The sequence below is a fragment of the Protopterus annectens genome, chromosome 9.part0 (assembly GCF_019279795.1).
Source record: "Protopterus annectens isolate FY-2018-M chromosome 9.part0, PAN1.0, whole genome shotgun sequence".
Lineage (NCBI taxonomy): Eukaryota > Metazoa > Chordata > Ceratodontiformes > Protopteridae > Protopterus > Protopterus annectens.
Genome location: NC_056743.1, coordinates 953,623,035 through 953,636,500, shown reverse-complemented (window position 1 = coordinate 953,636,500; position 13,466 = coordinate 953,623,035). Strand labels below are relative to the sequence as shown.

At 36.5% G+C, this 13,466-nt stretch overlaps 1 protein-coding gene across 1 annotated transcript in view; it reads right to left on the bottom strand.

Moving 5' to 3' along the window:
- The window catches only part of KIF27 (kinesin family member 27), a 1,524,306-nt gene extending 1,511,186 nt beyond the window's left edge, over positions 1 to 13,120 (bottom strand). The window contains exons 1-2 of the mRNA XM_044083686.1: positions 12,871 to 13,120; positions 10,596 to 10,984 (exon numbers count right to left, since the gene is read on the bottom strand). Of these exons, the coding sequence (XP_043939621.1) occupies positions 10,596 to 10,893 (298 nt within the window). The 5' untranslated portion in view covers positions 10,894 to 10,984; positions 12,871 to 13,120. The remainder of the gene's footprint in view (positions 1 to 10,595; positions 10,985 to 12,870) is intronic.
- Positions 13,121 to 13,466: the final 346 nt, after the last annotated feature.

Below are 13,466 nucleotides of genomic sequence, written 5' to 3'. Positions count from 1 at the left end.
AGTTTAAACCGTAGTCAGCATTACTTGTACTAAACCTAGAAATGTACCTTGAATCTAGGTAAAATGTAACACATGTATTAGAACAGTACAATAGAAGAATTGAAATGCTGAAATGGACTGACATAAACCCAAGGCCAGGTTGTTTTTCTCAAAATGTTTTTGCAGAATGACAGATATTTTAACTTGGTCAGCAATAAGTCTAACAATATATTCTGTAGAACATACAGAAAGCTGTGTCTAACTACATCAGCAATAGAAGTAACATTTTCTATGTGACAGGAAGAGAACTGTATAAGTATAACCTACTAGTCATTAATCATTTAGACAAACCTTGTGCATATACACGCTTTGTCTCCTTGCTGCAAGTAATAAAGGGTGCCTTGCTTGAACCTAACGTGAATTGGTCTTTGAAGTTTTTTCCTTTGACAATAACCCTACCCGCCAATGTGCCATTTAAATAAATTAGATCATTATCCTTGTTGAAAATTTTAAAACTACAACATTAAAAACTTATAAAACTCTAAGACTAACAATAACATCTTAAATAATAAATATCACCATAAAAATTCAAGCAAATCAATAAACAGTTTAGCTGCTCTTAATTTTAAAGTAGGTTTTATAAAAAAATTACATCATTTAGTCCAGGTTTACAAGCTGCATCTGATGTCTATTGCCATATTAATTCAATATATTCAGGACATGATTCTGATGCATCTCCACTTGTGTTCTGTGGTACTATATCAAGTGGTAGTATAGCAATTATACCAAATATAAATTTGTTAAAATTCTGACATTGAATAGAATGTTTACAAAGTATATTTTCTTGTTATGTCTACTTATATCATAGGCACGCTCATACATTCTCTTTCTTAGTTGACACTCTGTTTTGCTGACATAAAATGCTGGACATATGTGGCATTTAGCCAAGTATTCCACATCTCTAGACCTACAGTTACCATGATTGAAAACAGAACTACTTCAAAGAATTTTCCAAAACAATATCTTCACCTTCATATATGAGTGCTGGGCAAATGCCACATCATTTTAGTATAGTCACATGCTTTTCCATTTTCTATAGGTTTCGGTTCAAAGATATTCTTCAAATGCTTTGCAGTTTTATATGTCCTATAGTGTCCAAAATAAGTTCATTTGATTTAAAAATAGCCCATTTATGTCTTATAATATTTTTAACATAACTAGAACCATTCCAAAAGACCTAACACATGTTCAAAATGATTGTTTATAAGAGAACGGTACTGTCCCATAAAATAAAAATATCATCAAGATATCTCAAACATAAAATGCAACATGCAAACAACTGATTGTTGTTGAATATATATTTATTTTCTTTCCCACCCAAACATAACTAGATTGACAAAAACACGAGGCACCCACACAGCCCCATCATTACTCTGCTGATATGTCTCCCACTCAAAATAAATGTAACTATTTTTAAGTACTGTATTCACAAATTCAGAAATTAATTTCCATTCACATCCTGCTAAAAATGATATTCATATAAACAAACATTCATTGAAAAGACGCATCCCTTTATCTTGTGCGATACAAGTGAACAAATCAATTATGTCAATTGCAAGAAGTCCTATATTTTAGGAAAAAAAGTTCAGGTTTAATTCTATCCAAAAAATCCCATGAGTCTTTCAAAAATATGGTGCATATTTGTGTATAGTTTTGAATTCCCTGTCAATATAAATGTAAAGGGTAAGTTTTTGAGTTCTGTGATGCTACAATCTATCAAAATTGGGGGGGGGGGGGGGATAGAATAGCCTTAAGTATTTTTAGCATTCCAAATATAACAGGAATCATAGGGTAGGAAATCTAAATATAAATCAATCTTTTTACAGGTTACCATAACTTTATTTCTTGACACATGCTTGTAAACAGTACTGTCCTGCACCATTTCAAATAAAATACCTACATATGAGATATGATCAAATAATACAGTGCCTCCACTCTTATCTGGTCTCATGACCTTAGTATTCCTGTCATTTTTAATACCAGATAAATTAGTTTTTTTTTTCTTTTGTAGTCAAATTAAATTATTGCATTCTTTATCTTGCTTTATACAAACTTTTTAAAAATACATCAAAGGCCTTTTTCAAATGCTTGAATAGTAGGGTGGTTTCTTGGAATAAATATACTCTGCTCTGCTTTTATAGTCTCTCTTTCAGTTATACACAGAATTAGGTTTACCATTAAATGATACTGCTAAATTTAAATTTAACTTATGAGTAAAAAGTCTGAGTTCTGTCAAATTATCTACTAAATCAAATTATTTTATGGGTATAAAATTGAAGCCCTTTTCAAATAAAAAGTTCACATGTGATCTGTACATTATACTTGACAATGTTATACCCGTTACATGCATGCAAAATACCATCATGATTTAACATTAATAGGCAATATTAATGTCTCTGCCTTGCTGTTGTAATTTTTGTCCCATTTCTTCTTCATTGAGTAATAATTGTAATTGTAATTGTGGTTCATCCATGGTGAACAATATTTTGGGTGGGTTGCAGTATGCTCTGACCGGTGTAACATGGGATATTCCAAAGGGTCTTCTACAGTGGACACTTGCTCAAATTCACCCCCATTACCATCTATACAGCCAAATCTTTCAGTTGTAGAAAGTCTAACATAGTGTGCAGAAACTTCATCTTCCTTGTCAAAAAAAATTAGTTTTTTTTTTCCCTTTTTAAATATTCAGTGCCCAAACCATATTGTTTAACACCCCAGTCAATCTTCTTATTTTTCCTGGAAATAACTGCTTCAACTTGTTTGTCTATTTAAACAAAAATATTGCCACTGATGTGCTGGTGTAAAGGAAACAATAAATTGTCGATAGCACTGCTTACGTCATGAATTTCCACCTTTAGTTATTTTCAAGCATGGTAATTGTGGGTCTAGATATGTGGTAGACTTTGCTAAATGCCACACAAGTGTAGCATTTTATGTGGGCAAAACACAGCGACAACTAAAAAAGAGAATATATGATCAGAACTATGGTACAGTTAACATAGCAAGACAAATGCAATTTATAAACAACATTTTATGCAATGTCAGAATTTTAACAAATTTGTATTTGGTATAATTGATATAGTCTCACAGAACTCAAGGAAAAGTGCTTAGGAATCATGCCTTGAATATACTGAATTAATATGGCAAGTGAAATTAGAATTAATCTAGAAATCTAGAATTAGATGAAGCTTGTAAACCTGGACTAAATGATGTAATTGCTATAAAACCTGCCTTAACATTAAGAACAGCTAAACTGTGAAATGATTTGTTTGAAATTGTCATGGTGATATGTATTAATTATTTAAGATACTGTTAGTCTTAGAGCTTTATAAGTTTGTAAAGCTGCATCTTTTAAATTTTCAACAAGGTTAATAACCTAATTTATTTCAATGGAGCATTGATGAGTATGATTATGTTCTGATGAAATCCAAGTTTTATGGTGTACACAAAAGCACTTAACTTTTACTTGTTCATTAAACTTGATGTTGGTCCTTATCTGGCATTCACAGTTCTTGTTTTCAGCATCATTCATCTGTGGCTTTTTGTCTCCCACACTATGCTGCATGTTCAGTTGGTGACCGAAAAATAAAAATCACCAAACAACTCATTTAGGAAACATATAGAAGAGTATTAAATATATAAATTAACTTTGATTAAATTATACTATTCTAAACCCCAAGTCAGAAACAGTGTTGATTATACTGAGTACCAGGAGGCAACAGATTACACAATTATGACAAGAGAAAACTAAGCTGTATTTTTGGATATAGTATTTCCTAGGATAAGGATACTGGAACAGTGTTTTTCCAGCCCTGTAAGACCAGTACTGGAATATATTGAATGTTTGTAAACTTCATATAAAGCTTTATTACAGCACAAAACAGAAGAAATGCAAGCTATATAATTAATAAATTCAAATCTATAACGAGATTACACAATAAGGATTTCCCTCAGTTATAGTAATGGAGAATAACTTAAGTGGTATTTTAAAATAATTTTAATGTAGGTTTAGAATTTTGTTATGGGTTTCAACATTTCTACCAGCATGGATACACAAAGGAGAGGACAAGTCCAAAAGATTTCAGGAAATTATTTTATTCTATACAATACAACTACAAAGGAAGATAGCGGAGCCTGAACTGTTGAGAATTCAGTAAGGTAATCAGCAATGCAACTTATTATCAGAAACAAAGAAACCTCACGATGAAGAACAGAGAGGAAGGCCTCATACCTATCAGCCCCCCCCCCCAAAAAAAAAGAGTGGACAGTGATAAATTATGGTACATGAAGAAATTAAATGAGTAACAATTAATAGTAAACTAACAAGATCAAATTTTGAATGACAGAAAATAAAACAAACCTGCTTGGCTGAAACAATACAGATCAATCAAATTTCTGTTGATCAAATAGAGCTGCCTATGAATGTAAGTGTGGGGGAGTTCAAAGATGAGTCAGCAGATGGGAAAGCCAGCCATCTAGGGTATTTTGGTAGAATTCCAAGTACTGTAACTTGGAATTGTAAGAATGAAAGTGTAAATGTGGGGGGTGCATACTAGATCTGAGATTGCAATATATGAAGAGTATTCAACGAACCTGAGAAATAGTGAACTGAAATTTAGTGTAGCAGCAGTGAGCATCAAAAATATTTTAAAAAATTAACAGCGAGTTTTGCAACTCTTGTGTAGAAAAGAATTTTCAAACTGTTAATGCGCACTACTGAATCTTGCGCACTACTGAATCTTGCGCTTTCAGCAGACAGCTCTTTCCTCACTCCCCCAGCTAGCCACTGACTGAAGAAATATGAGTGAGCACAAAAGTATAGATGCACTCTCTTGCGCTTTTTTGGAAGCTGGCTGTGGAGCTGAGACAAGGGCTGTGTCAGTTTCTACATTACAGGCCTAATGCTTTCTTTGGTACAAAGAGGTGTTTGTGTGTGTGTGTGTGTGTGTGTGTGTGTGTGTGTGTGTGTGTTTCTGACGAATGTTGGCAGTTGCCTTGGAATGGATCTGGAGTGTGCACAAGCTGCCACTACTACCACCACCTCCATGGTGCTCTTGGGGCACAGGGCAAAACTTGAAAAGATTACAATTTATTTATTTATTTGTTTTACATTTGTTGACCGGGCTAGTCCAACTGGATATATGTCCATTTTCAGTAGAGGCCCGGGGAGAAAAGCTCCAAGACAGATCCATTATACCAATATGTATAAGGTTACAAATTCAAAACAGTGTTTGTAAGTTTACAATCAAGTTAACATAGCAGATGATACAAAACATTTTACAATACATTGCAGAGCAATATTTACAATAATATAGAACAAGACATTCACATGAGGTAGACTGAACTTTTTTCAGGTTTACAATTCCTGAGAATGTTTGCATAAGAGTATTTACAACATATTGAACAAGATATCTATGTGAGGTAGATCTTGCAAAGTTTGCAGTAAAGAGCATTGAATTAAAGTCAGAGTGGAGTTGGGAGAAATTTAGTCATAGAGGTAGTGGGTTAGTCAGGGTTGGTGCAAGGGCATAACCAGTGTGTTCTAAGGTATATTTTGAGTTTTTGTTTGAAGTGGGGTAGGGAAGGAAGTGAAGTAAGATCACTAGGTAGAAGGTTCCAGTATTTCCCAGTTGTGTTTGAGAAAAAGAGAGTTGCCTACCATATTGGTAGACTTACTAATGCTAAGTAGAAGTTTGTTAGCAGAGCGTAAGGTATTAAGATTTTTATATGGAGTAATGAGGTTTGAGAGTATAGAAGTGTTGTTAGGCTGGTTGAGGATCTTAGGAGCAATGGTAAATTGGTTAAAATGAAGCTGATTTTGCAGTTCAAGCCATCCTAGTTGTTTTAGATTCTGACAGTGATGAGCTCTAAAGGGATTACCAGTAGCAAATCTGGCAATGTTATTGTAAGATGTAGTTAGTTTGGATAGGTTGGTGTAAATTGGTGAGGCATAGAGAAGTGTTGCGATTAGATGAGAGTGGGCAACAGTAGTTCTGGCTGTTGGAGTGAGAAAGTATTTGATCCTGTATAGGGAGCCCAACTGTTTTTATAGTGTTAGTAATATGGGTATCAAAGCTGAGGTAATTGTCTATTATAATTCCTAGGAGTTTGGTGGTAGAATCAGGGGATATGAGGGTGCCATTGTTAGAAATAACAGAAATCTAAAGACATGGATTTACGGGTAGGAGTAAAGAGAAGGAGCTTTGTTTTTTGTTTTTTTGGGGGGGGATTCAAGAGGAGGCAACATTTTAAGAACCAAGTCTCTACTACGTTAAATATTTTCTGAGTTAGGGATTGTTGTTCAGATGAAGATTCAGCTGCACAGATTAAAGTTGAATCATCTGCATACTGTATGCAGGTTGCCTGAGGAATAGCTAGGTAGAGATCATTGATAAATATTGAGAATAAGAGAGGGCCTAGAATGGAGCCCTGAAAGACACCCAGTGAGACTGGAAGGTGGGATGATAGTTTATTCTCCCAAAGCACAGCCTGTTGCCTATTGCTGAGGTAGGAAGTACTGTACAGCCATAGTATCAAGAGAGAGTTCCCAAAGCACAGCCTGTTGCCTATTGCTGAGGTAGGAAGTACTGTACAGCCATAGTATCAAGAGAGAGTGATTTCAGAATATTTATAAGTAGAGAGTGGTTTACCATATCAAATGCTTTTGAGAGATCAATAAATAGAGAGGAAGACAGAACATTGTTATTGCGGTTTTTGTTTATGGTATCAGTAAAAGATAAGAGGGCAGTAGTAGTACTGTGGAATGGCCTAAAGCCATTTTGTCTTTCAGCAAGTATGTTATGTTGAATTAAATGGTTTAGAAGCTGATGGTGAATACATTTTTTCATTATTTTTGCTAAGGAGGATAGTAAGGCTATAGGTCGATAGAGTATTAATTTGAGTTGCCACCTTTGTGTAGAGGGATAATATGCGAGATTTTCCAAATGTCAGGGATGCTTCCCTCATTAGTAGTTCTATTAATCAGGATGGACATCGGGTAAGCTACTTCTTTAGCTGCTTTTTGCAGGTATTTGGCTGGGATCTGGTCAGCAGAAGGAGTACAAGGCTTAAGTTTTAAAATGAGTTTATCGATAAAATTAGTTGAGGTGGGTAGAAATTGGAAGGTAGGAAGACAGCTGGGAGAAGAGTTAAGAAGACTGGATCTATCAGGAGCTAGTTGACTGGCTAGCGATTGGATAGCCTCTGTGAAGGAATTGAAATCATTGGCAGTTTGGATAGGAGTCTCATGTGATGCACCTGTTGGGGTTGGTGTTCTGGAGTGACCTGGATAAAGGAGTCTATTGATACTTACCCAGAATCTTTGAGGATTGTTTTGGTTTGTTTGCTGCATTTTACAGTAAAAGTTTTTTTTGTCTGCGAGAATTTCTTTTTTTGTCATGTTTCTCATATGTCTAAAGATTTGTTGATCTGATGTATTTTTGGTAGTTCACCACCTAGACCAGGCTTTATTTCTGAGGAGGATTTCTTTCTTGGTTTCATTCGTAAGCCAGGGGGCAAGTCTGGACCTAGTTCTGATAGTACGTTTAGGTGCATGCTGGTCTAGGATTTCTAAGAACTTAGAGTTAAAGTATTTGACAGCCTGTTCAAGTGGGAGGGTTTTTAATTGAGACCAATCACAGGCACTGAGTTCACTCTGGAAAAGGTGTTGGTTAAATTGCTTGTTGGTTCGTATAGTCCTATATGAAGTTAGGTGAGAGATATCAAACTTTTGCCTGATTATATAGGTCAAGGAGTGGTCACTTACATCATCAGGGAGGATACTAACTGTGTAATTCTAGTGGTAGTTATTAATAAGGATCCAATCCAAAGTGCTCTCTTTTTTGTTTGGTTTGTTTATTCTTGTTGGGGAGGTAATGGTCTGAGAGAAGCCTTGAAGGTTAATATGAGAGGTAGGATGTTCAGTATTGATGTTCTTCCAGTCTACATTAAAGTCTCCTAGGATTATAGTTTCTTGTGGGAAGGATGTTGAGACCTCGCTAAGAATATCCTCTAGTGTACTGATATTGTTTCCAGGAAGTAGATAGATACAGAAGATATGTAAGGATTTACTAGAGTTAAGCTGTAATTTGGAAATAAGGACTTCAGCATGGTTGTCCTTTGGTGGGTTATAGGGTATAGAGGTGACCTGTAGTCCATCCTTAAAAAGAAGTTCTACTCCCCCTCCCTTTCTTTTTATATGGTCAAGTCTAAATATGTTATAACCTGGTGGGATAATTTCATTATTATGTGTTTTAGGTTTTAGCCAAGTCTCTGTCAAACATAAAATATCAAAAGAGTGTACATCAAGGAGAGCATGAAGATGGGGAACTTTGTTATTCACACTTTGGATATTGAGATGTGCTATGAGGAGAGAGTTGGGGTGTTTGTTGGGGATGAGAGGAATAGAGGGATTGTTGGTGAGATGTCCAGTGGCTAGGACATTATGTTGGCCAGGATTAGGATGCATGTCTCCATCCTGTAAGGATTGCTTTTTTAGTGAAAGCAAAAGATAATGTATGTTACTAATTAGGTAACGGAATTTCTTTGTTGTTAGGTTATTGTATTTAATGTGGGCAAGTCTGTGGTATGTATCTAGGTTTGGATGTAATAGTGATATTATTATGGGTGTATGTGAAAGTGTGTAAGACTGTTTGTTTTTTTGGATGGTTAAATTGAGAAATATTTGGGTGTTCATAGGAGGTTATCAGATATGCTGAGGTTAATACAGATATGAGTGTGGCACAGAGTAGTAATTTAGTTAGGGTTGAAGTTTTGGTAGACATGATGGTAGAATTGGTAAGGAAATATTAGTTAGTTAGCAAAGGCCTAGGACAGGAAGAGGGGTATAAGTTTGGAGTTAAGATTGTAATTAATTAGGGTTAGAGAATGGTTAAGTGAAGAGTAGGTGTGGCTCAATTATCTAGGATGGTGGGAACACCTGATTTGTTGTGCGTGTAGGAGGGTGTGGTTTTAGAAGTATAAGTTTAGGGCTACTGGGGGTGGATGGGATTTGGGGATAGGGTACGGGAGTGGAGTGAGCCCGCAGGGCGAACGTTGCGGGTAGATACAAGAGAAGGAAGAAGCATATGAGAAACAATCAGAGAAAAAGTACTTTGAAGGAAGGTAAGTAATGTAGGTACAAAGACAGGTAGGCAGAGTGGTGGGAGGGATGGTAGGAGAAAGGTGCTAAAATAGTAATAAAACTTAGTGAACTGAAGAGAAGCAAAGTACTGGACAAGGAATTCTGTGAGGAATATGCTATAAGGTACAGGGATTGGTAGAGCTGGGTAAGGGTGCCACCTAGTGGACATAGTCAGTAATTACAGAGGTAAAATATAAGTGGGGGAAGTCTGGTCAAGGGAAGGCGGAAGAGGCTATTTATGGAATCTATTTCAAAAAATGTTGTGGGGAAAAATACAAACTACAAGGTATGGCTGCAGGCCATATGTTATTGAGGATGATTTACTTTTTATGAATGTGTTTGGAGTGCTACATTTTACTTTTTCCTGTCATGATTTAGAAGTCAGTAAATTACTTGTCCTAAATAAATGTGTCATCCACACTATGTGCTGTCAACTATACTGTTTGTTGGCATGTTACTTGCAATTAATTCCCATATTGACATATCAGTGCTGTGTCATGTCATGTCATCTTCAGAGATTTTGTGGGAGACAATACTCAGAAATGAGCATCAATGCAACCTGCACAAAACAGAAATGGGTAACTGAAAATGGATTCTGCAAATTACATTTCAGTAGGCTGTGCTCCTTAAAATTAGGGTTCTCTCTCTCTCTCTCTCTCGTTCAAAGAAAAGGATTTTGACTTCTGTGACCTCTGTTGAAATATAGCAGATTTACTTTTTTATTATCATGTAACTAATATTTTTCAAGGAGTACACAAAAGTTGCTGAGTGCTGGAGGAAATCCAATGCACTGAAGCCTGGGCAAACAAAATGCACCTTCTGAAATGTGTGAGCTAGAATTCAATGCCAATACAAGCATGTATGCACCTAGAATGGAAAACGCCTTTGGTGAATGTGTAATTATGTAGGATGTTTAGGTGCTGATCAGTTATCAAACCAGTCAAGAACCATGATATACACATATCAAATTACCTTAAGGTGGCAAGACAAGTGAGAAGCATCGAACAGCAACAGTCAGATGCTGCACGCCACCGGAATAAGGTGATTTGCCAAAACTAGTGTAATGCTGTCACTGTATCACTTACATTTGAGATAACATCACAAACACAGACCAGAAGAAAACATCCCTGAAAGAAAACAAGCACAGATCAAATGACCTGGAAACAGATTGAAAAAAAAATAAATAAAAATAAGAACACTAATACAAAAATGACACAAAAGGGAAATGTTATACCTCAACTTAATCTCTCCCATAAAACCTTAACCACATAGCATCATGCTTAAAACAGACACATCCATTTAAACAAGAATGCATTTTTGCTTGAATAAAAAAATAAACCTTGATTCTCCTCAGTTAAAGTGAAGAAAACATGTTCAGATATGAATATACAAAATATAGCATTCGTATACATACCAATGTGGCCACCACCAATTGTGTAAGTCTTCCCAGATCCTGTCTGCCCATAAGCAAAAACAGTCACATTGTAACCTTCCAAAAAGGAAACAACCAGTGGTTCGATACAAGCCAAATAAATGTCATCTTGAGCAGACTTTTGGCCAAACACAAAGTCAAAGGTGAAGACATGGTCTTTACCAATTATAATCTGTTGTGTGTTAGGAACTATACGCACACACACTTGATGTCTATGAAGAATTTCTCTTGGAAGAAGTGGACGGATTCGCACAGCCACCTTTACTGGTATTTCTTCCATTGCATTAGAAAAGCATGTTTTCTCACTGTTGGCTTAATAGTGAAAACATGAAGTGGCAGAGGTTGGTATTGCGTTGATATTCATAACACTGCTGTATTACAAAAGAAACAGAGGTAATGTAAACATTTTACAGCTTTATTCAACATTCTTAAAACACCCCCTTGCTGCACTCTACACTAAATAAAACCATCTATAGGGTCAAACCTCAAAGATAAGTGGAATCCACACTTGCAATGACCTTTGAGTTCAAACAAATTGGACCAATCAGCTAAAAGCTATAAGTCTCACAGGCAGTTTCTGAACACTTAACTTACTTCACAGATATGCAATAAAAGAGAGAACAACCAAATGTGATAGAAACCAATTAATTCTCCCAAGAAGCGGTGCTGATTCATGCAGGTCCAGGAAAAAAAAAACTGGCAAGACAGAAATGCATCAGAAACCAGAGACAGTATGAAAACTGAGTTGTTTTTGATCACTGCTGTTTACAACGCATGGTACAGCAACATATTTAAGTATTAAAAAAATGATCCTGTGCACTATGGCTCTGAAGCATCTCTCACTACAGTTTTTAACCTGCTTTCTGAACTAGAACCAGGTTAAGCAATTTTCAAACGTACTCTATAAAAAGATTCTGAATAAGGCCACCGCGTTAGAATCACATTCCACTGTACATGGTATATTTGTACAAATCATTAAAAAAACATAAAAAAACAGTGACAACAGCATAAGCAGGTCAGCACTCATAATAATATCCTAGTGTTGAGACACTATTTGCAAACCTTGGTATACAGGTTTTCAGCAAGTTGTTTCAGGTGGGGGGGGGGTGTGCTATTCCTCCATGCATGCCAGCCATCCCTTACTGTAGCAACATCAAACATGCTACCAAATAATCCTTCCTGCATTACAAACACTATAACTATCAGAACTCCAGATGCATCCCCACCAATCCCAGCAAGAGCAAGCTACTCTTTTCAGCATTCGCAGTGCCATAAATTTGAACTTGACTCATTGTTTAAAAGTAAAACACAAACACCTAGCTTTAAAATAACTTTCTTGAAGAGGAAAGTGTTAATAATCAACAAATCTACTTGAATGGGAGATTTTTCCCTGCAAAGAGAACTTATCATCCCAGCAAAAGAACAACACAAACCAATTGTCAATCCTCAAAACCACCAGAGGAGCATACTCTTTGGCATGGGAGATTTTTCCCTACAAAGAGAACTTATCATCCCAGCAAAAGAACAACACAAACCAACTGTCAATCCTCAAAACCACCAGAAGAGCATACTCTTTGGCAGCGGTAAAGTTGTGAAGGGCTTAGCACCCAAACTTGTCTTTTAGTCAGCTCTGCTGCCTGAGTGTGTGGGCATGTGGAAGGTGTCCTCAGGACACTGTCCTGAAGCTGCAGCCAGCTGTTATACCCTTGGCAAGGTATAACCCCTACAGCTAATGCTACTGCAGCAATGATCAATATGATGAACATCACCAGATCTTACAAATGATTCAACATAATCAACATAATTTCTATGTTTTGTGGAGAACATACCACAAAGCTTGTCTCCAAAATAAAATAAAATAAAATAAAATAAAATATTGCGGCAGCAGTTGCATGGTAAACTAATGAAATTCAACTGATGAAATGCAACTGTCGCATCAGGTGGCTCCTGTTCCACCTGCACTGAGTTTAGGGTGATCACCAATCCTTCTTTACGTAGGACAGTCCCGCATTGAGCAAGTGTTTCATACGCAAAGAAACACGAAACAAGTCTCGACTACGGGATGTTTATGAGAACACATATTTTATAACCCCCATTTATCAAGCCGGTATACACAAAGATTCTTCATTTTGGCTATAATGTCAAATTATGTAGTTTTATTGCTTGACTACATGCGTGCAAACCACCATGTTTCAGAAAGTCATACCCTACTTTAGGCAATTACAGCGGTAGCGACCCTAACAGAGTTTATGCTTACCTGTTGCACACCATCCACTGTCAATGAAGCACCTGACAAAAAAATTAGCAAAACAACCAAAGGGCAGCAAGCAGGACTGGTGACACTGGTAACACTAACACAACGAACTACGAAATCCAAGGGCATGAAATGGATATCTCATACAAACAGCCTACAAAGTGACAATCACCCACATATCCTCAAACTTTCTCTTTCCAGACCGCTTCTCTCTTTGTTTGCCGTTTACCTGGCAACGGCGGGACATCAGGAAGTTTACAAGCAATGAAGCGAAAGGGTAAGAGCGAAGCTTCACACTTGTAAAGAGCACTTAAACGAACAGCGCCACCAGCAGAAGAGTGTTCGTTATTAATCTCCAAGTAAAGGTGTGTTATATTGTCTTTTCTAACCAATGGGTCAAGCCTGCCAGTGTTCGTTTTGCGTGCTTTTGTTTTCAAGTAGTGAAATAAACGTGTATATCACAAAACGACAGTCTTGAGGGTCGTTGCATAGCTCTCAATGAATCAGGGTCAAATCCAGAAATAATCAGGGACACTTTTAAAACATTCGTACTATTAATTTGAGATGTCGGAAGAAGATAGTGTAAATTCGTTTATATT